Source organism: Podarcis bocagei (assembly GCF_964188305.1).
Source record: "Podarcis bocagei genome assembly, chromosome: 5".
Taxonomy (NCBI): Eukaryota; Metazoa; Chordata; class Lepidosauria; order Squamata; family Lacertidae; genus Podarcis; species Podarcis bocagei.
The window spans coordinates 79,479,577-79,507,552 of record NC_138129.1 but is presented as its reverse complement, the minus strand read 5'-3'; the positions used below and the strand labels follow the sequence as shown (position 1 = coordinate 79,507,552).

Sequence of the window (27,976 nt, the reverse complement as noted above, 5' to 3'; positions counted from 1 at the left end):
GTGCTTGCCAAAAGAATAAAATGGTGTGTTTTTTAAGGATATGGGAATATGAATAGGTGTCCAGGAAAAAAGACTTTGGCAATTGCACCCACCACTGAACCCAATGTGTGTTGACGAAACGTGATTTCGGCTTTAGGCCCAATATCCAGAATGTAACCCCAGCATAAGTTTAGAGTTGCCTGTTAACTGAAAGTGGTTTACAAAATGAACCAGCAGAAAGCTAAGCTGCTGGCAACTGATGGTAACTCTATCAACGTACAGTGCAAAAATTATTATAGAAATCTGAATTTTTAATTTTGAAACATCACCCACAATGCAATAAATCAGAATGGATACAAAAAGGTGTTTGTCAGGAACAACGCCAATTTAAACCAGTGCTTGTATTATGCAATTTTCTTCATCTTCTTACATTAGGGACAATGAAACAAACCGTTCTTTAACACTACAAGATACGACACAATTTTGGCAAGTTCCTCTGCCACGCATTTTTGGCAATTCTTACCTGCCCGCAGATGCTACCTCCAGCTTTAGAAGAGGATCCACTGCCCATGACCGAACTCGAGGATCCACTGCTCACGACCGAACTCGAGGATCCACTGCCAACAGAACCAGGAGACCCACTGCCTCCAAAAGTAATAGAGACCCCGCTGTTGCCAACTGAGGATCCACTTCCGCCAGCTGAATTAGGATATCTGCCGCCACCAACTGAGCCGGGGGATCCACTGCCGCCGAATGTCACAGAGACTCCACTGCCACCAACCGAAGCAGAGGATCCACTCAGCTAAAGCCCATACACACAAAGAACCTTGTCAGCATTAAAGGACGCCATCACCTGCACTTTTCAACCTGAAATTTGTTATCTTAGGGAGGGACCCTTTCTGAGGTAAATCAATAGGAATAGCATGAAGATGGGCCATTTTCAATGGCGACGCCCCACCTATGGAACAGTCTCCCAAAGGAAATCAGGCAGGTCCTCTTTTTACCTGCATTCAATAAAACCCATGTAAAACTTCCCTTATTTATCCAGGCTCCGGCCAAATTTTTAAATGCTGCCTGTAGTGTGTTACAGAGCTGCTTTGAATTGGTTTTTAAGTAACATTATTATTCTGAGCTGCTCTTCACACCCTTTGGGGAGGAAGGGCAAATTATAAATCTGAATGAATGAATGAATAAATAAATAAATAAAGATTTGCAAAAGGTATGGCCATGGAAATTATAAGGCAAGGGGGGTAATTTCCAACTGCTGAAGAGAGTATTTCCTCCATATTTTAAGGCTACAGGAGTAATTAAGCAAATAATATTTGCTTCATATTTTAAAACTACAGAAAATGTTTTGGAAAACCGTAGTATGTCATGAAATTATTGTGTTCAGAAAACATTATGAACGTGCACTTAATGTTGGCTATTTTTGCTCAGATCCAAGCAGGGACAAGACTCAAGACAACCAATTTCTGCATTTTAAAATGTGTTGTTATTCTAATTATTATTGATTTCTTATCCACCCTTCACCCAGGGTGGGTTAAAACTATACGAACACATAATATTTAAACCATTTCTCTAGTTAGATGTGCTGCAAAAAGGGTTCCTCTCGCTGATGCAACTGCAGGTGCAAATCCCTCTTTAAAAACTTAGGTAACTGGCACAAAGCATGTTGTTGTTTTTTAAAGAAGGTTCTGTGGATGTATCCCAAGAACTGTTCATGCATGCATGGGCGGAAGACTTCCTTGTTTAGGGAAGCTTTTAATATCTGATGAATCATTGTATTTTAATATTCTGCTGGAAGCCGCCCAGAGTGGCTGGGGAAACCCAGCCAGATGGGCGGGGTACAAATAAATTTATTATTATTATTATTATTATTATTTTTATTATTATTATTATTATTATTATTACTACTACTATATTTTTCGCCCTATAGGATGCACCTTTTCCCCTCCAAAAATGAAGGGGAAATGTGTGTGCGTCCTATGGGGCGAATGCAGGCTTTCGCTGAAGCCTGGAGAGCGAGAGGGGTCGGGCTTCAGGAAGACATCCGCAAGCCGTGGGAGCCCGGCGCGAAGTCGCGCAGCTCTCCCACGGCTTGCGGAGAGCTGCCTGCATCCCGGGCGCCCCGGGCTTCGGGCAGATTTCCGCAAGCCTGGGGAGACCAGCGCGACTTCCCACCGGGCTCCCTAGGCTTGCAGATAGCAGCCTGTTCTCGGGGCTGGGGTCGGGGGAAGCTCGGGCTTCCCCCACCCCAGCCCCGCGCCTGGGGGGGCGGATTTTTCCCCCCTTTATTTCCGCCCAAAAAAACTAGATGCGCCCTATGGGCCGGTGCACCCTATGGGGCGAAAAATACGGTATATTTGGTGCGTCTGGGTTTCTGACATTAACAGAGCAGCATGGCTGCAGGAACTATCCAGCAGGAGTTCTTCCACACCACTAAAATAACAATCTTCTAAGAACTCCTAGTGAAACCAGTAGGAATTATACATGGCTATTTACCTTAGAGCCGTAGGAACTGCCTCCCTGTGACTGTATACTCTGTAAAAAAACAAAAACAGATATTTTGGTCACCTCGCTGTGTAGAAAAAATGGCAGGCAATACTTCAACAGCTGCAGCAGAGAGAAGAAAGGAAGTAGGGTTTTCCACTGGCTGCCTTTGGCTCTTTCTCAGCTGTTATCTACTAGAAGCAACCATTCCATTAGTCCACAGAGCAGAAGAAGGGAAGCAGGACCATTCCACCAGCTCTGCTACGAAACCATCTTAATATTGCTCCTCCTCCTGTTTCCATCCCACCTGGCCTTCACGACAACTCTTAACTTTAAGAACTGGTGCCTGACTTTGCTTCCCGCACCCTTTCCTTCTAATTTGGTTTTTTTAAAAAAATATATATTAAAATGCATCCAAAAAATGTGGATTTCCATGCTATCTTTTCCTTTAAAAATTTTGCGGAATGTCTTCTTGCCGTTAAGAAAAATATATCACAGAGTTATGCAGAAATTGGGTGGAAAGTGACATGGGCTGGAAATAAACTAATCTGTCAAACCCTTATTGGAAGTGCTACAGCAGGTTTGGGAACCGTTGGCCCTCCAGATGTTGTTGGACTACAACTCCCATCAGTTGCAGAATGGCCCAGAATGATGGGATTTGTAGTTCAGCAACAGCTGGAGGACCCAAGGTCCCCATGACCTGTACTAGAAGCTCTAGACAAGCAGAAGATTCCTACCTGCACATCATTATTATTAAAATAATAATAATTTATTTGTACCCCACTCATCTGACTGGGTTGCCCTAGCCAGTTTGGGTGGCTATTAACAAATATAAAAGCATAAAAACATTTGAAAAGCAATTTCATTCATTGTCGGAAGAGTTGTAATTTCACATATAATGGTACAGGCTAATTCACAACACAGTCATATGCTGCGATCTCACATTCTGATGGTGTTCTCCTTTCATTGCTGTATTTGTTGCCTTGGAACTGGTCTCAAGGCTTTAAATGCTTTGGCAAAATGTTTTGCTACCTGTAGTTTTTCTCCACATATGCTAAAACTCTTTTCTAGTATGCTTAGAACCTCTTAATGACTCCCCCCCCCCAAAAAAGAAAAATCTTATCAAATATCCAAGTAGACAAGAGCGACATTCCAACACAGGGTAAGATCACAGAGCTCTGTGTGTTTTAACAGACAGATCTCTCAAAGGAGCAGAAATCAAGCTGCAGCCATATGGATGTGTTTACCATTTTACAGGCTTGGCTGTTGTAGGAGGATGAGGTCTGTGAAGTAGAAAAAGAAAGAAATTACTTCCTGAATTAACACAACTAATATGCTAACATGCAGAAAAATTCAGCATCCGTTAAAAGTTATCTGATGGGCATTGGGTTACTTTAAGACCAAACAAATCATTTCTTTGGAAACATAAATAGTGAAATACTTAGGAGCCAGGGAGTTTATGCATAGTACAGATTACTATCTGTAGTAATTTACATTTTTGTGGAATTTCCTCAGTACTGATATACAACTGCAGACACATATACACTGGTGTTTTGTTTTGTTTTGTTTTGTTTTGTTTTATAAATGCTTGGTCCTTAAAGCAGTTATTGGAAGTTTGATCCACTATTGGTCATTCAGGTAGTCTTACTTCCAAACTTATTTCTTGGACGAAAGGCCAACATTAGTTAGTATCCAACTCAGAGGTGAAACAGCACTTACCTTATCACAAACTCGCCCAGGTTGTCCACTCTAATTGGGGGGGAAATAGAAGCCATTGTAAAACAAATCTTTCAAATGCAATATAACACCATGTTAGAATAAAATCCTGCACGCATTACAGTCAAGACTGTTTGTTAAGCAAATTTCTGATCTCGAATATAATTGGCTTTGTGATGCGAAGTGAACATTACCGAGAAACACAACTGCTATCATTTTTGTCACTTAGGGGGTTTAGTGAAGCTACACTATAGTTACCTGGATGGTTATCCGGATGTCATCTTGGGGTTTTGAGCCCTGTGGGGGAGAAGTTGATAATAATAATAATAAAAACAACAACAGCAACAATTTTGCAATCAAAGTGCAGGCAGCAGAATGTCCTATAGCTACAAAGATTTCCTTAGAAGACAATTTTTATTAAAATGTATTTTAATAACAGAGAGCATATAACCGTAGCAAACTAGTCGCATGTCACACCTGCCCAGGTGACAAGCTAGATGGGAAAAATAAATATTTGTTGCATGAACAATTGGCGATCTCCCTCTCATAAACCAAAGCAAGTTGCCACAACAATGATCTGTACTGTTATAAAAGCATCGGGGCAAGTGCAATTATATAATTAAAGAGATGTAAAGAGATAAGTTTCTTAGAAAGAGGATATAACGCATCCGAACTCTGCTTAAAACCAGAAGTATTCTATAGCAATTTGCGTGCTCGAAAACTCACTTGCTTTCACTGAAGCTAAATTCTGATGTGTGAGAGAGAGATCAGGTCTGTTCCCACACATGGTTTGCACCATATCTTTATAAATTGACTTTTACAGGTCAGAATCCAGCAAGCCCATGACTAAACAGCATGACTAAACAAACCACTGTGCTGCTGGAGGTGGGTGTCATTTAAGAAATAAAAGTCTGACATTCCTTGTCTCTTTGGGGTCCTCTTCACAAGCTTTAGGCTATATTGTTGTATTTTGATTTTACAGATGGGAAAGTGAGGCTGAGAGATGATGACTGTTAACTTTGGATGGGCAAATATCTCTATTTTGGTCTTTCTTCATTTCTCATTTGACCGCATTTTTCCACCAGATCGCAACTTTTATCTATTTATTTTGCTATGTATTATTTCTTCAGCGGTCAAGAGAGGAAGTTTACAGCTCTCATCCATGAGGCATGGAGTTTGCTGAATATTCTTTCAATGCTGAATTTACTAATTCTTCACAATCTGGAAAAAAAAATTACACAGCCATCGCAATGGCACATGCTGCTTTCATGGCTCCTGAGTTAGCAATTTAGACTGTAGCTCTGTGAAAGCATCCTCAGTAACACAGGATAATCTGCCAGTGCAAACAAGGACCAGAATCAAGCTGTTAATTGTTAAAGAGAAGCCTATAGATAGCAAAGAAAAATTAAAACGTACCTGGGCCTTGATTTTGTCCCCATATATAGTGCTCTGCAAAGGAACCGGAAGCTAATTAGTTCAGCATAGAGGAGTACCTGACTTCTTGAAATACTTGCTAACTTTGTGTGTACTCCATTCTTACAAGTGATATCCCTTGTGCTGCACTGTGATTAATATTTGCTGGATAATATCCTGCTTCTACATCCTGAACCCTATGGCATCATTACACTGAAGTGGAGTGTTCTAAGCACAAGCTCTCAAGCTAGCAGTTCAAAACAATAAACCTAATCCTCTCCCCTCGCTTTGTTCAGTGGCGTAGCGTGGGTTGTCAGCACCCGGGGCAAGGCAAGTAATTTGCGCCCCCTAACTCGTGGATTTGCGCCCCCTAACCCGTGGATTTGCGCCCCCTAACTCCAGATGTTGCGCCCAGTGCGGCCGGCCCCCCTGCACCCCCCACGCTACGCCACTGGCTTCGTTCATAACTTTTTTGCATCATAGCGCTCATAGTTCCTCTCGCCCCACAGCTCCCCATCCCTGTGGGGAAAACCACTCTTTAGTGCTCAGTTGAGCAAATGGCAATTCCCTTAGAGTGAGGGTTCCTGCCCCAAGCAGAGTAGAAGTGCTTACCTGAATGTGTTTGTATTTAGAGTTGGCCAGTTGCTAAAAAGGAATCAGAAACCATTTTATTTGTACTGCATATGCACACATCACATCATTATTTTCATAGTCATGACTTTGTGCTGTGATAAATGATTAGGAAGAGAGGCTGGAAGAATGTTTCTTTTGTCAAAACAAACCGGCTGATAATTAGGGCGTGCTTGAAATGGGAATAAACCCAAAGCTGTTTCACGGAAATAAAAATGAATTGTTTAGAAAGACTATTAGGCATAACGATGAAATGAGAGTGTCCAAAAAAAAAAAAAAAGTAAACGATGCTTTATTTGAAAGCAGACCCCAAAGTTGTTCAGGAATGAGCAGTGCAATCTTATGCATAATTCATCAGAGGAAAGCCCCACTGAATTTAATCTTGCTGAAGAATCAGCTAAACAAATTAACAAAATAGGTTTTTTTTGCAGGGGGCATTTCATGAAAAGCAAAGCAGGAGTACAACATAGGGCTGGCATACGTCCCAAATTTCCCGGACACAGCTGGGATTCAGCTGTCAGAAGCTGTGTCCAGGTGGAAATTGCTGAAATGTCCGGGAAAATCCGGACATAAGGCAAGAAGCGTAGATTTTGTCGGAAGGGTAGGTTTTGGCAAATTTTCTTATAAATTGCTCAAAAACGTATTTTTTAAAAAATAGATTTTGCAAAAAAATAATAATTAGCAATTCTAGTACAAATATGTTTTAGTTCCACAGGTACCCATGCTTAAATATCACTTCCAGAAATAATTCCAGGAACGGAAGAATTCTTGCGTTGAATTAGCTTAAGAGCAAGAAAAATGAAAATATTCTTACCGATGGGTATGTGTTGCGCTGTGAAAACAACAGAAATACAAATAATTAGCCATTCCCAAATAACTTTCCCCACATTAATAAAAACCTCAAAGCACAAAATGATATTTTAAAAGAGCTTACTTCGGGTGGGTAGGGCTGGCTGGGAGCATACACTATGACCTGCCAAAAAGTAATAATAATCAAATGACAAGTTAAATTGGGTTGATTTCAAAAGACATTTCTTGTTCTGCCTCAGGTGGCAAAACATCTTGAGCCACCCCTACTGAGGGCAGCATGGCTGCACCGATCTTCATCCCAGCTGTTGCTTAACTCAGTAGGAAATTAGTTCAGAAAGAGATACATACCTTCCCTTGGTTTGAAACAGTTGAAACGGACTGTAAGGAAAACAGAAAGCAAACATTGAATACTTTTTGTTCCCTTGTGCTCAGCTGACTGGGCTGGAAGCATCAGGGAGTACTAGGACAGGAATAGGGAACAGTTTTCCACTGAAGGGCCACAGCCCCTTCTGGGCATTATTTCAGGGGCCGCATGGCAGTGGTGGGCAGAGCCAGAGGTAAATGGGGATTTTAGCTTTCTATAGCAGGCTAGTTTCTACACACACACACCCTCTATCGTCCATCCATCCAAGCAAACAAGAAGCATTATAGAAGTTCAAGGACACATTCCAAGCAGGCAAAAAAACAGTCAAGCAGGGTGTCAAGTAGAGTTGGGGAGAGGTATGGCCTATGGAGACAGTGTTCCTGGGGGCCACATTTGGTCCCCAGCTTTGAGGTCCCTCATTCTTGCCCTAGTACTTCCTTTCTATGAGGCCTGTTCCACATTTTTGGACACCTTTGACGCAGCAGTACTAGTTGATTGCTTGGGCCTGCAAGCACTCCAATTGGAGAACAGCCTTTACCAAAGGTGTCATGGGCTTTGAAGACACTCAATCTCAGGACGAAATGGAGAAAAGTGCAAAGAGGAAGGCATGCTTGGAAAACCTTCACCATGAGCAACTCCCACCCGGAAACTAATGTCCACACTGTGGAAGGATGTGTGGATCCAGAACTGGTCTCCACAATCGCTTACAGACTCACTGTTAAAACCTTGTTTATGGAAGACAATCTTACTTGGCTACGAGTGATTGAAGAAGAAGAAGAAGAAGAAGAAGAAGAAGAAGAAGAAGAAGAAGACTAGTTGATTGCTCACCTGTCCGTAGGAAGTGCCACTACCATAGCTTACACCAGGCTGCATAAAAAAGAAACTTCAGTTACTTCTTTATAAAAGCCACGCATTTCAACAAATTGCTACGTTATGAAATTAAACCCATTTGCAATGGTAAGTTTAAAGAGAGAAGACAAGAATTCAGGAAAACGGTGTTGATTAAGGGACATTCTGTTGCCGATTAACCTTTAATTTAAATATGTAGATCTTGGGGAAACCCTTGTTGGTGGTTGGGAGAATCTAATTCAGATTTCAGACATCCAAATGAGCAAATGCTGTAGACACAATGTGGAGGTTTTCACTTGCACGACTATTCACTTGTCACACAAACGATCCATCACATAGCTAACCATGACAATAAACTTCTATGAGGTAAAGAAGGAGAATGCTTACATCGTAGCAGCCAAACTTGTTGTAGATATTAGCAGTGGCACCCTGTATGGAAAAGAAAACAGAGAACAGATATGATTCTTTGTTTTGGTCTGCTGGTAAATGGAATTTAATGGCATACAATAATATGGGTTCTGATGGCTGAGGACAACTGAAGTGGATGCAGCTGGGGGTGGGGGGGTGGGAGGTTGAATATATACAGAATACAGAACTCCCACAAAGGCGATTGTAGATTTTCAACTACAATAATTGCACAGGGACAAGGTTTTAAATGAGAACAGAAAAATGTCTGCTTACCGCAAGGCATCCTCCACCTTTCTTTACACCTCCTTGGTACACTATAACTCCCTATAAAGGAAGCGAGGACAGGTTATTTCTTTGTCAAAGACTTTATTCAATGCAGGCGTAGAAAACTGGAGTGCCTTCATCGCAATCCATCCAGTTTGGAGGGGATGGAGAAGCTTGCTTGAGAGTACAGCTGCTGTCCTTGGGAGCGACACGTGTAATCTGCAAAGACCCTGGAAACTGTCTTGGTGTAAAAGGGAGAATGAAACCCACTGAACGCTTCAAGTGTCTTCCTTGCTTTTGATACAGGTGAAGGACAAGAAGAGCTTTCATTTCCCCCTGTTCAGTCTTCATCCTCTTGCTCTAAATGACTCATTCACAACCAGGGCAAAGTGACAAGGGGACGCTGTTGCCTGTTGGTGTCTTGGAGATAATGGATGCTTCCAGGTGGGGACTTAATTTGCAAACACATTGTTGGTATTTTTCAATGTATCAGATTTTCTCCAGAAAGGGTAAATCTAGATTAAATTGGGGTGGGGGTGGGGGTTGGCATTTTGATGCCTTGGTGGGTACTAGCTTGGGGACCCCAATCTAAAATATTCTTAACTGGCCACAGAAAAGGTTCAGTAGCAGCCCAGAAGCTGGCTCCCTCGCATTTATCCTTTAAAAGCCCAAACTGTGGAGTCTAACGAAGCAAATACCTTTGGGACAGAAATAGCTTTGCGTGCTGTTAAGACTGGTACATCAATGTGGAAAATATAAGGGCGTGGAATGCAACACATGGAAAACAAGGTACCGTGAGAAGAACAAAGGTGGCAGCAGTGAATTACTTCTATGCAATTCGCGTCGGACTATGTAGGTGCATATTTTCACAGAAGTACACTAATTCACACAATCAAGGAGTCACCGGAAGGAATCGTTGTACTCTTGTTTGTCTGTGTAAGTGTAAATTTCTGCTCTGATCAGTTGGGTGTGGTTGCGCAAGACCCAAGATTATCGCGAAGACGAGTGAGCCTATGAAATTGGTAACATATTGGGGAAAGCGGAGCTTACCTGGCCTTGAGTGCTACTACCCTGAGAGGAAAACGTTGAACCCTGTAAAGCAAAAAGGAATGAAAATGTGATGCTCTGTCCATCAAGCACAACTGTTAAGTAACAGAATTTCCACAACCCTCCTTCATGGCATGAACAGGACACAATGGCTTATTCAGCTTATCCTGTGTTTTATTTCACATCATTCTGCTGCTCTGCATCATTTGAGCAGTAATTCCACCCACTCTCCCTTGAACTCAATGGGATTTGCTTCCACATAAGCAGGCATTACTTAACTTGAGTTGCTCACGTGATAAATGTGTGTACAGTTCAATTATTATTATTATTATTATTATTATTATTATTATTATTATTATTATTATTATTATTATTTATACCCCACCCATTCTGGGTTTCTCCAGCCACTCTGGGCGGCTTCCAACCGAATCTTAAAAACAATACACTGTCAGACATTAAAAACTTCCCTAAACAGGGCCACCTTCAGTTGTCTTTTAAAAGTAAAATAGTTGTTTATTGCCTTGACATCGGCTGGGGGGGGCGTTCCACAGGGCAGGCGCCACTACTGAGAAGGCCCTCTGCCTGTCAGCTTGATGGGGAAGGAGGAGCAATATGAAGAAGGGCCGCATGTCGCTCAGTGGCAGAACACCTGCACTGAGTGCAGAAGGTCCTGATTCCCAATATGTCTGGATAAAGCTGGGAACATCTCCTGTCTGAAACCCAAAAGGGCCCTCTGCCAGTCAGCTTGATGGGCCAACAGCTTGACTTGGTATAAGGCAACGCCCCATGTTTCAAATATTGGATTCACCTGCCCTAGATTCATGTTTGAGTCTTGTGAACAGAGGCCATGTCTGCTCAAGAATAGCCTCTGTTCACAATACCGCTGTGTGGCATTTTTGTCAGGTATAAGTGTCTGCATACACTGACAACAAAAATTAGCACGGTAATATTTATAGCAGTAATCCCAGTATATGGGGTGGCTTGGGGGCATAGCTGTCAACGTTTCCCTTTTTTTAAGGGAAATTCCCTTATTCCAAATAGGATTCCTCGCAAGAAACGGGAAAAGATGACAGCTATGCTTGGGGGAAGTTCAATAGAGAGAGACAGAGAGTATGTGTAAAGGTAAAGGAAATAGCTTTCAGCAAATAATAGAAAGGCTATCAAAGGGCTGACATTGTCATTTGTGCCATATATTTTGAAAAAACGAGCACTTACCTGGGCACATTTGCTGCTGCCTACATGAGCTCCTCCCTGCAAGCAATAAAAGGCATTTGATTTTTAAAGGACTTTTGAAAATGTAGTACAGTTTCAGGTTTAGTGAAGGGGGAGAGGAGAAAGTGCTTTCCCAGGCATTCCAAAGAAAAACAGAAGCAGGAAGATGGAGACAGGAAGTTGGAGCCACCCGCATTTCCTGTTCCTTCCCTTCTCCTCCATTGCATTAGGGCTGATGTAGGCAAAGGTTTCAGCACAAGAAAAGGTGTCAGAGAAGAAAAATACCGTCATTCTGCCGGCTGAGAACCATTTTGCTGCTTTTAAATGCACAGTAATGGACACAATGCATTAAAAAAGCAGTTGTGTCAATAAGGGGTATCATGGGAAATAAGGAGTTCAAGGATACTTACTGGTCCACAGTCTATTTTTATGGTAACGGACTGTAAAGAAACAAAAATAATTACGATTTAGGAAAAGGGCTTGTGCTACAGCTTTTTTTAAAGCTGTACGTATCATTGACATAAAAATAAATCACGTGAACACATTCTGTCACATGACTGTATGAGGATCAGAGACTACATAGCGTGTGAACCAGAGGAACATGGGGTGAAACAGCTGCCCCTTCTACAAGTACAGATGTCGTAATCACAAGTGCTCATCCTATCTAACCACACAATCCACACTTAGACTTTTCTCGCTGGTTGTGCAATCCGTGGGACTTTAAAGTTCACCGTCTGGGCCAAAGTCCAGTCATAATAATGTAGGGGGAAAGTGCATGAGAATATCAAAGATTTATCTGGTCTTTATTTCAGCATACCTTCTTCCTACTTTTTGACGATACATTGGCTTTTTTAGACTCATCTTCAACTTTAGTCTCATTGGAAAGCTTAGGAAACAGGACTATGCTGGGAACCAGCCAGTACGTTTCAGCATCTTGGAAAACAGTCGCTCTGGAAAGAAAATGCAGTTGTTAATAGGTCATGGTTTGGATCAGAATGGGTTTCTTGTGCAGTGTCAATAACAGGTTTTGCCTTATTGCTCTAAGGTAGGCTTTCTAGTTGCAGTTTTTCCCATTAAATCCGAATGTATGCATATTTCTTCTATTTTTAACGGACTGTTGTTATTCACCAAAACTATAATATCACATGATATGTCACACCATTCTGACATATAAATAATTTGTTGAATCAAAACTCTCCTCCCTCCCTCCCCTCCACTTTTCTAATACTTTCTTCTCCATCTACCCAGGATTATTAATAAATTCACATTCTATCTTAAGAGTGTGATTGAATGCAGGCTCCATCATCAGCCAAGCTTTTGCTCCCTGGTTTTGTTTACTGTCTAGCCTGATGAAGAGTTCTGGAGACCTCAGAAGTTTGCACACTATTTTGTACCATTTCGGTTGGCCCTAATGTACATATTCAATGAATCACCACACCAGCAAACCAGATGGATCACTATGTCATATGTTGGGCGGCCAGATGGGGGAAGAGACAGCTCTTCCTGAGACTTTAATAGCTGTGCAGAAGGGGGAGTTTCAACAGGTGTGGCTTGCATGTCACCCTATTTATATGTCTATCGAAAACATGCAACTTTCCCTGCATGCAGTATTATAATATTTAATCTGAATGCCAAGCTGAAGTTTAAAAAAAACACTCCCAAAACTAGAGGATGTTTGTGAGTATCAGAGAAATTTTTGGATTAAAAAATAAAACCCAAAGAAACAGAAAATCATAACGAGGCTTAATCCTTTCTAATATGCACTTACATAAACTGAACCTTTTTAGCATCAGGTGAAACCCAAAGAGATGATATGTTGTGCTTCTCTTCTGAGTCCTTGTGAATTAATGCTGAATTCTGAAAAATTAAAGACAAGCGTTAAGATTATTCGTTCATTTTTAGACATTTACTGAACTTGCTTCTTTGAAGGAAATGTCTTAACAGCAGCACTGGAGACAGAACTCCGGTTTACTTTTTGCAAGGTTACTGAGTAGTATATAAATAGGCAAAATAAAAATAGGTACTCCAGAAAATGACAAAACAAGGCATTCAACAGCACTGTAATGCCCTCTCATATGCTCTTGATGTGCAACTCAGATGTGTTTTTCTGCATTGCTAGCGTTGTATAATAAAATATTCCCATTGTGTTTTCTGCAGAAGCTCATTATTGTGCTTTGCTTTGTGTCAGGACCATATAAGGTTTTTTTCTGTCCTAGGTAAGGTTTCTTCTGTCCTTTGTAGAGATTACGAAAAATGAGACTATTCCCCATGGGTCACATGGAGAGCTGGCCATGCTGCAAAACACTGTTTCTGTCAGTTTGAATTGCATCTCCCTAGTGTGCTGTCTTGCTTTCTTTTAAAGTGGGGCTAATGGCCCAGCCCTGGGGAATCACCATGGAGTCATTACCAAGCACACAGATCAGAATGCTACAAGGTTGGAACACTGAATGAAATCCAGTGGTTTGACGCAAACAAAATTATCCTTTCCCCTCAGGTGAACAGTTGACAAGAGGCCTTTCCCACCCACTGCGTGATCCAGAGCTTTGTGCTCATAAGTACAGATCAGACTCCTGCAAAAATAAATGTCCCCATTTGCTATTTGATTTTAAGAGGCTGAGCCCTGCAAAGGCAGCCCAGTGAGGACAACTGTGCATGTGCAGACACCACACACACCCTACGCAGGCTCACATAGTAAGAGAGTGGTGCCTGTTGTCGAAATGTTATTCCCTATTATAAACACATCCCTGCTTCATCTTCATTAAGTATAACAGCAGCTGTATTCATTCATAAATATATTGCAACGGTCCCAATATTTATTCTTGGGGGAAATCCAATGCTTATTTCCCACTATTGCGAAAGTGATTTGTTTATTACTGCCGTTCTGGGGTTAAATCAAAGGTTGTCTTCCCTCTAGACAGCTCTGACTGATGTCCCACTAAGAATCCTTCTTCATGTAGCTTATTGTGTAATGTACCAGACAGATTTCCTCTAGATGGACAACAAATTCAACCATGTTAAATAGCCAAGCTGAAGGAGTAAACACATACCGTCATGTTGTAACAGTCGTGGGTCTGTGTATTTGGATCTGTGATTTGAAACGAACCAACAGGGATGTTCTCATCAATGTCTCGGGCTTGTAGCATAAACCATTTAAATCCAGCTCCGGATGCTCCTTGTATGTCGACTGGAGAAACACAGAACACGAGAATCATAAGTGTAACATATTTTGCATTCTGTTTCAATAGTACTGACCATAATATATGGGTGGTTGGCCTCACTTACGCCTCTCCACATTGCCTTAATTTCAGTAATATGGGACATTTTTAGCTGCCGTAGCTAAATCCATAATATTTCTATTAAAGCAGAAATAGGAGTTATGCAATGTATTTTCTGGTTTCCAAATTCCATTCCGGCAAAAAGACCGATGATGGCATGGAGAAAATTCCCTGCTCCACAAGGTGTCCACTTAGTCGCTTATCAGTCGCTTATCAGAAGAATACAAGCACTATCATGAGTAATTTAAAACAGCCATTTTAAAGAAGCATCTCTATAATACCCCAATGCACAGGTTGTAAAAGCAGGAAAAATATGGACACTTTTAGGGAATTAAAGTTATAGTCTATTTTGCTATAGTAATTTGGCATACAAACCAACAAGTTGGTCTCATAAGACACATTATCTTTTCATAACTCACCATCCATCTTATTCCAGTCACCTTCTTTCCAAGAAAGTGTTCAGAATAAGAAGGATGGTGAACTATAGCAAAATTCGCAGAGAAAGAGAGGACGCTTATGTAACATACCTTTTATTTCACTTCCTGGGTCGTACACCTCTGATGGCACAGAAATGGAATAGGGCAATTCAGATTCCTGAGGCCGAGCTGGGTCGTCGGGCAACAGAGTTCCACAATCTATTGAAAAATTCCTGTACGTAGCGCTGAAGACTCTTGACATGAAGACGCCACAGAGCAGAAGCACAACCAAGTGGTACCTCTCCATCTTGAGGGGGAACGGAAAACAAGAAATAGGTGAGCAGAAGTCTAGTGACCAAAGCAGTAAAGGTAAAGGTACCCCTGACTGTTAGGTCCAGTTGCGGATGACTCTAGAGTTGCAGCGCTCATCTCGCTCTATAGGCTGAGGGAGCCGGCGTTTGTCCGCAGACAGCTTGACTAAGCCGCTTCTGGCAAGCATGACTAAGCCGCTTCTGGCGAACCAGAGCAGCACACGGAAACGCCGTTTACCTTCCTGCCGGAGTGGTACCTATTTATCTACTTGCACTTTGACGTGCTTTCAAACTGCTAAGTTGGCAGGAGCAGGGACCGAGCAATGGGAGCTCACCCCGTCACGGGGATTCGAAGCGCCGACCTTCTGATCGGCAAGCCCTAGGCTCTGTGGTTTAGACCACAGCGCCACCCGCGTCCCTATGACCAAAGCAGTAAGCAAACACAAATGGCACGACTCTCGTAGTAGCCTACCTCTTGGGTCAAAGTATGAGGTGATGACACTCTGATACACTACAGTACACCTGGAGCCCACCATTGGCCTAGGCAATTTTGGCAGTAAGTAAAGGGCTGGAGTGGAAGCTGTCATTTTATTGAGGGACCCGAGGAAACATAGAGAAGTGGTCTAAGCAGAGACAGTATGGTGTCATTACAACAGCTTCAACCTCAGACCAAGTCCTTTCTGGTCTATCTTGTGTTCAGAGAAAGCTTGAATCCTACATAACATCTCAGCTTCAACTAGTCCAGATTCTAGCATCCTAGAACCACTAGGAAAACACAGAGTGTGCTGTGTCAGTTGTGGTACCTTGCATTGCAGGTTGGCCACTCACATTACAGGATGTTGATAACAAAACATCCTGCACAGGCATCATCTTTCATTTGGCTCACCTATACGCAATATCTATTCTGCATAGCCATCAAGCCTGACTGTCCTGATTAAGAAGGTGGCTGAGGGTGTTTTCATACGTCAAGTTTAAATTGGCTTGCCCTGAAATCAATGCCTAATGTGAATGCAAAACTGGCAAATGATCAGAACAGGCATTCCGTTTCTCCTTCTCAGCTTATTGCCTTTGAACAACAATGGCACAAATGGTGCACGAAGGCTTCAGTGCGCATTTGATTTCCTTGTGTGCAGTCTTAAGACATATTGACTTAATTGACACAAAACTATATTAAATTCAAAATGAGGAATAACTGGCTAAGTTGTTATGGAGTTAAGAATAAGGTTCAGAAAGTTATAAAGGACAGGAAAGCGTGAAAATCAGTTATGATGACAATGCACGAAAAGCTGGTATCATTTTAGGCTTTTATCATCTAAGCCAATGCTAAGCAACTTGTGTATAATTCTAGACAATGAAAATGAATGAGCTTTTTCTGCCTCAATGAAAAATGTAAGTGAGAGGCATATCAGTTTTCAACTATTTTGAAAGCATCTCAGCCAAAAAGGGGGAACAACTGATCGCAACAGCCACCAAAGACAGTGCAAGCAGGAAATTGGGCAATACATTAAAAATATGTTAATTTTATTAAATTAAATAATCAATATCAAGGGGATAGGAAATCAGCAAATGTAGTAGCAGTTTAACTGGAGGACAGAAATGGGATCTGCTCAGTGGGTCAAATCCCTAATTTCCGCACCCCCAGTGAATCACCTTTGACAGCTGAGCAGAACAACTCCCCAGTTGTTGTTGTTGTTATTTCTATGCCACCCTATATCCGAAATCACCAGCCATCATAATGACACCAGGTGATTGACACCTGTCAAATTCAAAGCAGCTACTGATCAACCAAAGCCTATTTGTGGGAAGTGATTTGGATTCAACAGTGTGCATCTTTTTACCCCAGGAAGGTTTTGTAAGAAAGGCTGGACAGGAATTTTTAAAAAAGAATGTTGTGGTTTCATGACAGCCTTCTCTAAGTTGTTAATCACATTGCCTTAACAATTATGACTGCTTTCACCTTTTGCATCATGTGTGCAGTGAATCCACCGAAATCTTTTAACACATAAATCCTTACAAAGCAACCCAACTTGATGTTTCACCTTAAGTGAACGATCCTCTTTTCTGTTTTCCTGATTCTTATTTATGAGGACTCACATCAGCTGAGAACCTGCACTGACATGTTTGATTCAGAGCTCAGGGCATATTAATTTCCTTTAAAGGATTCCATTCATACTCAGTACTGCCTGATTCTTCCCATACCCACTGGAAAGCTACTCTCACATCCTTCATTTAATACTCCAGGGCCTGACAATGAACATAGCCACACTTCCTCTTGTCCTGCTGCTTCCCGCCCCCCACCAGGGGAAACCACTCAATCAGAGCAAATGGCAATTCGGGTTTTCTCCGGATTAATGTCTGCTCTGAGTTAGCACTAAAGAGTGGGTTTTCCCTGGGAAAGGGGTGGGCAAAGGGAAAACTGCTCGGACTCTTGCTTTCTAGGCACAGGAGAAGCAGAAGTGTGGACAAGCCCAATGTTCAACATTCTGTTTCTTTTTAGGTACAATTTTTCAGATGGACAGATGGACAGATCCACACAGGCTTATGGAGGAAGTGGATTTTGCACACATAGGGTAAACAGTGGGGTTTTCCTGGGAAAAGCAGTGGGACAAAAGATCAACATTATGGACCCATGCCTAGAAATCATGGGTGATGCCTAGAAAACCTGGATGAGCCTTTATTCAGCATACTGGATGTACTCAGTATTGCATTCACTCATTACATCTCTAGAAGAAGAAGAGGAGGAGGAGGAGGAGGAGGAGGAGGAGGAGGAGTTTGGATTTGATATCCTGCTTTATCACTACCCGAAGGAGTCGCAAAGCGGCTAACATTCTCCTTTCCCTTCCTCCCCCACAACAAACACTCTGTGAGGTGAGTGAGGCTGAGAGACTTCAAAGAAGTGTGACTGGCCCAAGGTCACCCAGCAGCTGCATGTGGAGGAGCGGAGATGCGAACCCGATTCACCAGATTACAAGCCCACTGCTCTTAACAACTACACCACACTGGCTGCCACATGGTCCCTAACTGGAGCCTGTGTCAATTCCCCTGACTGTCCACATGGGAAGAAAGGGGGGTTGCTTTTTTAGCAGGACCTGCAAAGGAGACACTGCTTGCCAAGTCCCTGTGCAATGTCGACACAAGGTTCTACATTTTCAAGGTGGAGGAAAGTTTCCTGAAGCAAAGCGAAAGGAATACACTTGCTGTCGGATCCTACAAAAATCACAAAGCGGCATATAATTTATTTTTTGCACGTAGGAGCAATATAGAACCAATATTAATGGCAAGGGGAGCACTGGGTCCAATGAAGGCACAGCTCTGTGTTATATACGGGAGGGGCGGGCTAAGCCTGCTCCCTGGTGGCCCATGCCCTCTTGTGATTTGCTGATTAGGTGATCGGGCGGTACTAGTTACCCAGGCAGCAAGCTTAATCCCAGAGGCTTCCTTTGCTGCCTGGGAAACAGTCCCTGGGACTTCCCATGTCAGATTCTACTGCGCGCAGGAATGGCAGTCCGCAATGGCACCCATCAGAGACAGTGAGTGGACATAGAACCACCGATAAAGACAATGAATGCTAAGGATGTCAGTGGGTTGCATATGGACATAGAAGTTGTTTCCACTTTTTCTTTGTAATTTCTGAAATGAGTGCTTTCTTAACGGGTGCAAGATTTTAAACCACCAAGAAATTGATGCATCTATTGTGGCATGAGTTTTAGTTGGCAGAAACCTACCCCCATGAGACGGATGCCATGAAGGAGATGGTGAAAATGCTGGATATAGACCCATGCGCATCTACACAAACACACAGAGGGGCCCAGTTTGCAAAAATGTTTGCAAAAGGCACGAATAACAAAAGCAGAATCATAGTACATGAGTCGATCAACAGAAGTAAAGCAGATTCGGATCAGTGAAGGGCATCAACAAGATCTAGGTGGGACCAAGCACATCTTCTGAGCCCCATTTCGGATATTATAAAGGAGTATGGGTGAGCTGTGCTTCCCCATCCCCTGCTTAAGACCACTTCGGCAAGTTCAAATCCCAAAGCTAGCAAACAAGATCCATGGGCTGCTGGAGTCTTCTGGCAGCTGTGTTTTAGGTTCACAAGCTTAAGTGACAACAGAAACCAAGCAGCCATGGGAACAAGTCACAGTGTCAGCAGAAAAAGGAGGAGGTTGCAAAGGCTGTGATGAAAGAACTGAGTCATGCCAGGGGAACAGCCCAGGAGGACCTGGTTAAGCTTTGCCGTTGTCACAATCGATGCAAGGTAGTGAGCAATCAGATGCCTGGAGGAACAATGACCATCCCTATGAAACAAAAGGGATGGAGACTGTTTCGCTCTCGGGTGCCAAGGGAACTCATTCACATGGGATGTTCCGCATGGATTTATGTTCAGGTATCAGTGTGGTAGGTGTGGTTGCTCGCTTTCCTGTGGGTACATCCACTTGACCCACCTCTAATTAAATCTTAAGTACGGCATGTGGGTGCTGCTCTTTTAAGTGCTGTGATAAACAGCGATTTCGTATGAGCTAGTCTCTGTGTTGTTGAGATCTTTCCCTCTGACTCATAACTCCTAAGTAATGAGCCGCTCTGTTCTGGTCTGAAATGTGACATTTAAATCGGACAGGTTTGGGAAATGGGAGCTTTGAAATAATTCTAAACCTGAACTTTGTACTATCTTCCTTCCTTTTTGACCTGGAGGTGAAGGAGCAAAACACAGCATCCCTGGCCACAATCAGCTGAAAGGACCACTTCATATACTGCGGTTGTTGGTGTGTGTGTTTGTTTAGGTGAGTCTAGCCTAAGATGGTTTAAGAGTACACATAAAAATCTGAAGCGTAAATGTGACAAACGTCAGCATCATTTCAGCTGGCGTTTGTTGCATTTTACATGTGCAGTTAGCATTTGCATGTTCTGGTCCTGCAGGGACATGAGGGTGGGGCAGGGGACCTTGTGTCCTTGTTCTTCTCCAAGCAATGGGCTGGACTGGAGGAGAAGCAATTGCCCACTCTACCCAAAACGGAAAGGAAACTCAAGTATGGCTGAGAGAGCTGGATTAGTGCATGGCTGTTTGGCCATACAGAAGAGTACAGAAGAACCAGGGTTATATTCCAAATCAAGACGTGGGGAATTATTTCCCTCTGCAAATCCATATGCCTGACCAACTTTCCAGATCACTTCATGAATCTGATGAAGTTTTCTGTAGATCTCAAATGTTTATGCCACAATAAATGTGATAGGCTCTTAAGTTCACCTCCGGGCGATCGGTATTTTTGCGGTAGGGATTCGATTGCATGGCAGAAATTAAGTCTTGCACAATTAAAATGGATTAAAATCCTCTGGTGCAACAAATCTCCACTCCCTTTTTTTAAAAAAAGGTAATCTTGCAGTTAGGAAAGCAAAGTGCACCAAAAAGGATAGGATAGTGACTGGTTGATGAGAAGACATACAACTTCTCTACAGGGAAACCAGGACTGATTACTTTGTTAAAGGTGGACATTGTATAATCTCCATGCAAGCTTTGTGCCAGCAGATCAGGATGAGTGTTCATTAAACAGGAGTCCTAAGATGCCACAGGCCTTTTGATTATATTTGCTACAACCAGCTCAACCCTGTTTTATACCACTGCCAATTCCAGAACCTCAAAATTCTTCGTTGTTCTTTCCAGAACTCTTGAAGAGGCAGGATGTCCCAAGCTCAGGTTTGCTAGGCTGGCTGCTGTGGTAGGTGAGGGTGGCAGCAAGTGGTTTGCTATGTGCCCACTCTTGCAGAGGACATAGCATTGGGCAGGATCTCAATCACAGGGATGGGGAACCCCATGTTGGATCTTGAGGTGATGCACCAAGCTCCCGTGGAGCTCAGCCTGGTGTCACTCAACTCAGGTTGCCAGCGGCATCCCGTGCATGACTTGCACCATGTTAGATCCTCCCCACTGGTTAACTCCCATGACATTCCTCAGCTGGCATTCTGGGATGGGTTTTCTGTGAAAAGAACATCAGACGTTTGCAGCAGAGAACATGGCATGCCAACCCCACAATTATGTTGTGGCCTATTTTAACCCACATTTGTCTTATTGTAGCCTGGCCTTGTCTCTGGAGCAGCTTAATGTGCCTGCCCCACAACTCCTGCACTCCCTCAGCTTTTTCTCACAGCAGCGCCACAAGCCACTTCACCTCAGGAAAGCGTCTGTAGATGTTTTCATGCCTGCCATGTCCTTCATCTTCTCAACTTTGGGCACCAATGACCTTAGGTCTATCAACTGCCCTTCACACCACTCAGCCTTATTAAAGCTATGTAATCTTTCCCTCTTCTCTCTGTCCCTTTCAGCTTCTGCTTTCATGTGCAAACAAACAACAACAACACCGTAGCAGCCTTTCCCAGTCATTTTTATTTTGTCAGTAATGCTGCTTGAGGAGGGGCTGCAACCAGGGCAGGAAGGAAATATAAAACCAAAACTCCTTTGCACATCAAAGCATCCCTGACTGGGGCAACCACAGCAAATAAGGCAGAGTAAACCTTCTCTCCAGACTTCTACCTCATTCTGCCCTCACAATTACCCAAGAGATTGCTGCTGCCCATGCTGGGCACCGTCAACACGGTCAAAATCAGAGTTGCACTGAGGGACATAAGAACACAAGAAGGATCTGCTAGATCAGGCCGTTGGGTCAAACATTCTGTTCTCACAGTAGCCAACCAAGTGTCCATACCAAGTCACTAGCAACTTGAGTGCAACTTGCATTCTCCCTACCTGCGGCTTCCAGCAACTCCTATCTAGAAGGATATTGCCTCTGACAGTGGAGGTAGAACATCGCCACCAGAGTTGGAAACCCCAGATTCTCATTTGTTTGCTTCACATGTCTACCAACCCTGGCTCATACAATTAACAGGTGAGGTGGTAAATATATTCTGTATCTACAGTCTATGTTCCACTTCAAATTGCATAGCCAGGGACTGAATGCCCCTCCATATGCAAAGCAAATATTATTATTATTATTATTATTATTATTTATATATACCCTGCCCATCTGGCTGGGTTTAGACACACAAAAGTAGATGTTGGGGGAAACGACTAAAGAATTGTCTTTTCCCTGATATTTTTATTTTGCATGCAGTGATTTCCCCTCTACCCACCCACGGGAAGGTATTCAACCATACAATTACTCCCCTCCACCCCTCACAACACACACATTATGATGTTTTACCACTTCACCTACAGCAGTTTCAAACTTGTTTCTCTGGGCCACACTTCAGGGGGAAAAAGTTGCTCGTTCCCCACACCAAATTTTTTATTGATAAGCAAGACAATGGAAAACACAACTAGGGTTGCCCTCAGTCTCACTTGACGCTCTTCCTCTCTTTTTCAAAAGATATTCATATCCATATTCTGCAAATATGTTTTTTAAAAAATGATACTATACTACACTGAAATATCCTTCCTTTGATTGTCATTAATCTTCCTGCCATACTTGCCATCTTCTCTTGCCACACCAGTCAGGCTTGCCAAACCCTTGGAGAACCACTGACACACAGCTGGAACTAATCCACAAATGGTTGTGTTCTTCCATTATAAAAAATAAGAATCTTGTGCAAACAGACCATGCATAATATTACAAAGGATGTTTGGAGATTTTTAAAAAAATAAATTGGACTTTTTGATTCAGGCCTGAAAATAAATGTTAACCAAAAGGAAATGGGTGACATTCACATGGAAAGAAATGTATCCAGAATTTCAGAAAAACTATCACAGAAGGAAAGACTACAGACATTGAATTGGCCAAACTGTGCAAATGGGAAATAAATGCTGTACTATATTTTGTCCTTGTATTGAAAGCATTCCGAGTCTTATTGCCCTCAACCACAGACAGCACTGTCGAATCATTTACACAAAGCATCCAACCACTTATAATTTAGCATTACTTCATAGCAATATATATGCTTACATATACAACAGCCTCAGCTGCAGGCAGTGGCATAGCGTGGGTTGTCAGCACCCGGGGCAAGGCAAGTAATTTGCGCCCCCTAACCCGTGGATTTGTGCCCCCTAACCCGTGGTTTTGCGCCCCCTAACCCTAACTCCCAGATGTTGCGCCCGGTGCGGCCGGGCCCCCCTGCACCCCCCACGCTACGCCACTGGCTGCAGGCATTAGAAAATTTCATCCCTATGGAGAAAACCTAAATAAGAGCACCCTCAAGAAGCAAAAGAAGCCACTTGCTTTTTTTGTTTTTGACATTGTCCCAATTGCATATTTCTCAGCCAGATTTCCACCCAGCTCCACTATTTCTTAGCATAGCACATCCTTTCCCTTTAGGAATGAAATCACTCTAGAATATCCCATTAAAGCAAACTGCGGTGACAAAGGGAGCAGGTGAAACCTCTCCTCCTCCTCTCCTCCTCCTCCTCCCCACAAATTCCAACCAACACACCTTGTTTCTGGAGTGCAGATCAGCTGTGAGCAACCCCTGTGGTCAGTGTGCAGCAAGTGTACAGCCCTGGAGTGCAACAGCTGAGCTAAGAATGGCAAGGAAAGCCTGTCAGGGGTGGGTGGATACACCAATCACAAGCAGGGCGGAGGAAGGAAGCCAGCCAATCACAGACACTGGTATCACCTCCTCAACAATTAGGACAGAGCAGGTGGAATCCTCCATCAAAGTGTGGCAATAGCCATTCGCGCTGTTCATGACTCACTCCTTCTCTGACCTTAAAACCACCTGTGTTGAAACTGGGAGATTTAAAAATGGAGCCTAGGGAGAGATTTGTTTCCAGCCAAGGCTTCTGGTTGGAATGGAAGAGAAGGTGACAGGAAACCCAAGTGTTTACACATTTTGTTGGCATCTCAAACGAAAAATCATTTTGAACCTGCATCTCTAGGCAAGCATCTTACTATTACATTACTGTGAAGTGAAGACTAGGATACATTTCGGCTTCTCCCTTTCTTGTGTCCAAATTAAAATCTATGTTTATATTCAGCTGATTGTATGTCATGAAGTCACTTCAGGAAAATTTACCAAAGGATAAATTTCATATAAAGGAAAGGAAAGGAAGGGAGAAAATTTATATTTACAGGCAACATGACACAGGCCTATAAACTTTTTTTAAAAAATAAATATTGTCAGGCCTAGGGGTTTGCAGACAATGGTTTGGAGATTGCTTTAAACCACAGTTAAGGGTAGCTATGATTTAAAAATGAGTGTGTGGTATGCTGGTACATGAGGCTAAAATTGTGGCTGTTTCCAGGGGCGGAGGAAGGGGGGTGCAGTGGGGGCAGGACACCCCGGGTATCACCACTGAGGGGGGTGACAAAATGTCGGGTGGCACTCTGCAGTGCTCCCAAGCCACGCGTCTCTCCTGGGAGAGACACGGTGGCTTGGGTGCGTGCAGGCTCCGTGCTGCCCAAACAATTCACCTACTGCCTCCCCCCCAGCTGTAGGGCAGCTGAGTGGGAGGAGGCAGGCAGACTCTGGAGGCCCCGGCCTTACCCCACCCTCGCCCTGCCCCTATGGCTGGCTGTTTCACTTCTTTCCTACAGTTGTAGTGCTGCCACAAGCTAACCTATGGTTTGGCTTGGGGTTATGTCCAAAACTGGGCTCATGGTTTGTTTCTGCACCCCTCCAAACAAACCATAGTCACTAATCCAATAACAAACCTTGGGTATAGATCATAGTTATTTTGCAGAGAGACTAACCACAAAATTTTGAATGTAACACTAAATCAAGCCATGGTTTGGCTCCTGACAGGATATGGGGAGGAGCAAAGAAGCCGCCATGTACCAGTACTCTGCATGTTCACATTTAAACTGTGTTTAACTTCTGCTTTAAAGTGATGTGCAAATTAGGCCAATGTGACCTTGAAAAGGAATTTTTTAAAAAAAGCTATATTCACTTTGTGGGAAAAATTGCAACAAGTTGTTAAAAAAGAAATCGTGATGATCAATAAGAAATTATGCTCCCTCACCCTCAGAAACCCCAATGCAAGGAATTCTAAAGGCATTAAACACAAATAGGTATATACGGTAGTTAAGAAAAATAAGGCATGGCTAGAACAAGAAATGTAGAGACAGCAACAAGTTAACTGCAGTTAAGTAATTAAAGATATCAGATTGCCAGCAGTTTCAAAATTAGCTGGCAGAAAAAATAAGCAAAGCTCCTCCTGCCCAAACACTACCGAAATCTTCTGAATATTCTTTATTCATGGGGAAAGAATTATTTCCAAGAGTCAAACCCATTTATTAGCAGAGATATCTGCATCTGTACCCAGGTGCCTATTTCTCCTTACAAAACCGGGATTGCATCTTTGCCCAAATCCTGCTAGAGGCTGCTAAACATTCATGAATCCGTAGCTGAAATGCGAATTGCGTGAGTAAATGGGTGCTACTTATACGATTCCCTGGATCAAGACAACAGCTTGGGAAGGGGTGAGTAGTAGTGTTTGTATTATGTGGCAGAGGTGGCTTAATGAAACCCACAAGACTCCAGCCTCCCCCCACAATATTCCCAAATCATGCCTCTCCCCGTGACCTTCTATAAGCAATAGGTAAAGGAGACCATTAGGGTACAGGGGGCTCGATCCTGTCTCCCCTGCCCTAGGCAATTCAACCTCTGATTATAAGAAAAGGTGGAATTCTGCCAATAGACAGCTTAAGGAAGAGGGATACTGGGTTTAATTGCATCCGCTCTGCTAATTGGAGACAGTCTGGTGGTTCCTGATACACACACAATCGCTTGGGTTGGGACCGATATTTGGGTGTCCACTTCCGCACTGCCACAAAAGAGGAAATGTGTCACCAAGGGATAGCACAGGGCTGCACACAATTTCCACATGCTAATTTATTAATATATGGGAAAACTTAGAAATAATTCCTCTAATTTAAATACAATGAAGCTCGCCATAGTTGTGTGAGCTGGTCACCAGCCTACTGTCCCAGCATGAATGTCAATAATAATAATAATAATAATAATAATAATAATAATAATAATAATAATAATAATTTTATTATTTATATCCCACCCATCTCTCTGGGTTGCTCAGGCAGCTCTGGGTGGTTTCCAACACATATAAAAACATAATAAAACATCAAATATCAGAAACTTCCTGAGGTCAGGCAGTAGAAGGGACAGCTTGAAAAGTCTGGGGGCGTGCACAGAAAACTATAAATCCCAGCCTAAATTACTGTGTGAAATACTTCTAGCAGCAGACAAGTACATTCATGCACAGTCTTAAGGTCAATAGGCAAAGTGTCAAACAGAACACAGCAGACATTCAGGGAAGTAAAAGTGCAACTATTTACCCCACCATTAATTTAGTAGAAAACAATAGCATTTTTGGTTCCCAAAATATGTGGCGTGCCACGTTTCATGGCTAACAGGCTAATCAATTTGCTAAAGCTAAGAATTAACAGAAACCATAAGCTTTATAATATCTCCTTGCACAAGTTCCCCACTCTGCCTTATTGTTCTTTGCCTTCAAAACTGGACTTGCACCAGACTACCATTCAAACAGAGGACTTCTTTAAACAGAGCACTGTCTGCTATCGCTCTCATGGAATCCCAGGTTTTTAGAGTTGGAAGGGAACACAAGGGTTATCTAGTCCAGTGTTTTTCAACCACTGTTCCGCGGCACACTAGTGTGCCGCGAGATGTTGCCTGGTGTGCCGTGGGAAAAATTGAAAAATTCGAAAGATTTTTAAAAAATAAAAATGTCAAATTTTCGCCCACTAGGCGGGCGCCGGACTGTGTCCATCCTATTTTCCATCCGTCCTGGGTGGGGGTCAGATCGGATGGGATTGGATGAGAGCGGACAGGCGGTCCGCTCTCATCCGATTCCCCATAGAGAGTAGCGGGGCTCTGACATCTCCCTCTCCGCACACAGTGCGGAGACGGAGCTGTCATCCGCCGGCTCAGTGGGGATCAGCGGATCGATCCCCGCTGAGCAGAGAACGGTCCGCAACATTTGATTCCAGCCAGAATATCAGCTTTGTGTTCAGCCAAACAGGCCCAGGTTGCACACTGAATAAAGTATTTTATAATTTTTCATATTTCTGTTTACTATTTCATAATAAAGTAATTATAAAATACTTTCTTTGTGTTTATTTGATTCCTATTCAAGAGAATGACTTTATATATAGTCAATATAGGCACAGAGTTAAATTTTTTAACATTTTCTAATGGTGGTGTGCCTCGTGATTTTTTTCATGAAACAAGTGTGCCTTTGCCCAAAAAAGGTTGAAAAACACTGATCTAGTCCAACCCCCTGCAATGCAAGAATCTTTTGCCCAATGTCAGGCTCGAACCCACAACCAAGACTAAGTCTCATGCTCTACCAAGTGCACTATCCCAATCTCTGTCCTCTAACAGCTCTTTAAACGAAGGATTCTCCTCTGTCGAGAAAAACACATGGCCACCCCAGCCTAGACATCAAGGCTGTGGAACCTTGGGCACTCCAGGTTTTGTTGGACTACGACTCCCATCAGCCAAGGCTGTTGACTATGCTGATTGAGGTTGATGGGAGATGTAGTTCTGTAACATCTAGAAGACGGAAGGTTCCCCATCCCAGGTATATACTATTTAACTTCTTTGTATGTGTGCGCGCGCACACAAACACACACACACAGACACATATTGGTATGCACCTTAAAAGCCATTAGTCAATCATTTTGGTGAATTCTCTTCAAACCCATGTTAGCTGCAAACATATACAGTGGTACCTCAGGTTAAGAACTTAATTCGTTCTGGAGGTCTATTCTTAACCTGAAACTGTTCTTAACCTGAGGTACCACTTTAGCTAATGGGGCCTCCTGCCGCTGC

At 42.9% G+C, this 27,976-nt stretch overlaps 1 protein-coding gene across 50 annotated transcripts in view; it reads right to left on the bottom strand.

Moving 5' to 3' along the window:
* Positions 1-23,690, bottom strand: part of LOC308587377 (uncharacterized protein) — a 67,316-nt gene extending 43,626 nt beyond the window's left edge. For all 50 annotated transcript variants that reach the window (XR_014008338.1, XM_081194930.1, XM_081194935.1 and 47 more), the window contains exons 1-21: positions 23,600-23,690; positions 14,985-15,180; positions 14,230-14,366; positions 12,951-13,039; positions 12,000-12,132; positions 11,593-11,622; positions 11,186-11,221; positions 9,974-10,015; positions 8,933-8,983; positions 8,639-8,680; positions 8,231-8,269; positions 7,387-7,416; positions 7,163-7,201; positions 7,043-7,060; positions 6,211-6,243; positions 5,602-5,634; positions 4,444-4,482; positions 4,189-4,218; positions 3,717-3,752; positions 2,482-2,520; positions 503-781 (exon numbers count right to left, since the gene is read on the bottom strand). Coding sequence is in view for 49 of the 50 variants with exons in the window: in XM_081194930.1 (XP_081051056.1) it covers positions 503-781; positions 2,482-2,520; positions 3,717-3,752; positions 4,189-4,218; positions 4,444-4,482; positions 5,602-5,634; positions 6,211-6,243; positions 7,043-7,060; positions 7,163-7,201; positions 7,387-7,416; positions 8,231-8,269; positions 8,639-8,680; positions 8,933-8,983; positions 9,974-10,015; positions 11,186-11,221; positions 11,593-11,622; positions 12,000-12,132; positions 12,951-13,039; positions 14,230-14,366; positions 14,985-15,180 (1,371 nt within the window). In the remaining variant the exon portion in view is untranslated. The remainder of the gene's footprint in view (positions 1-502; positions 782-2,481; positions 2,521-3,716; positions 3,753-4,188; positions 4,219-4,443; positions 4,483-5,601; positions 5,635-6,210; positions 6,244-7,042; positions 7,061-7,162; positions 7,202-7,386; positions 7,417-8,230; positions 8,270-8,638; positions 8,681-8,932; positions 8,984-9,973; positions 10,016-11,185; positions 11,222-11,592; positions 11,623-11,999; positions 12,133-12,950; positions 13,040-14,229; positions 14,367-14,984; positions 15,181-23,599) is intronic.
* Between the last annotated feature and the right edge of the window lie 4,286 nt (positions 23,691-27,976).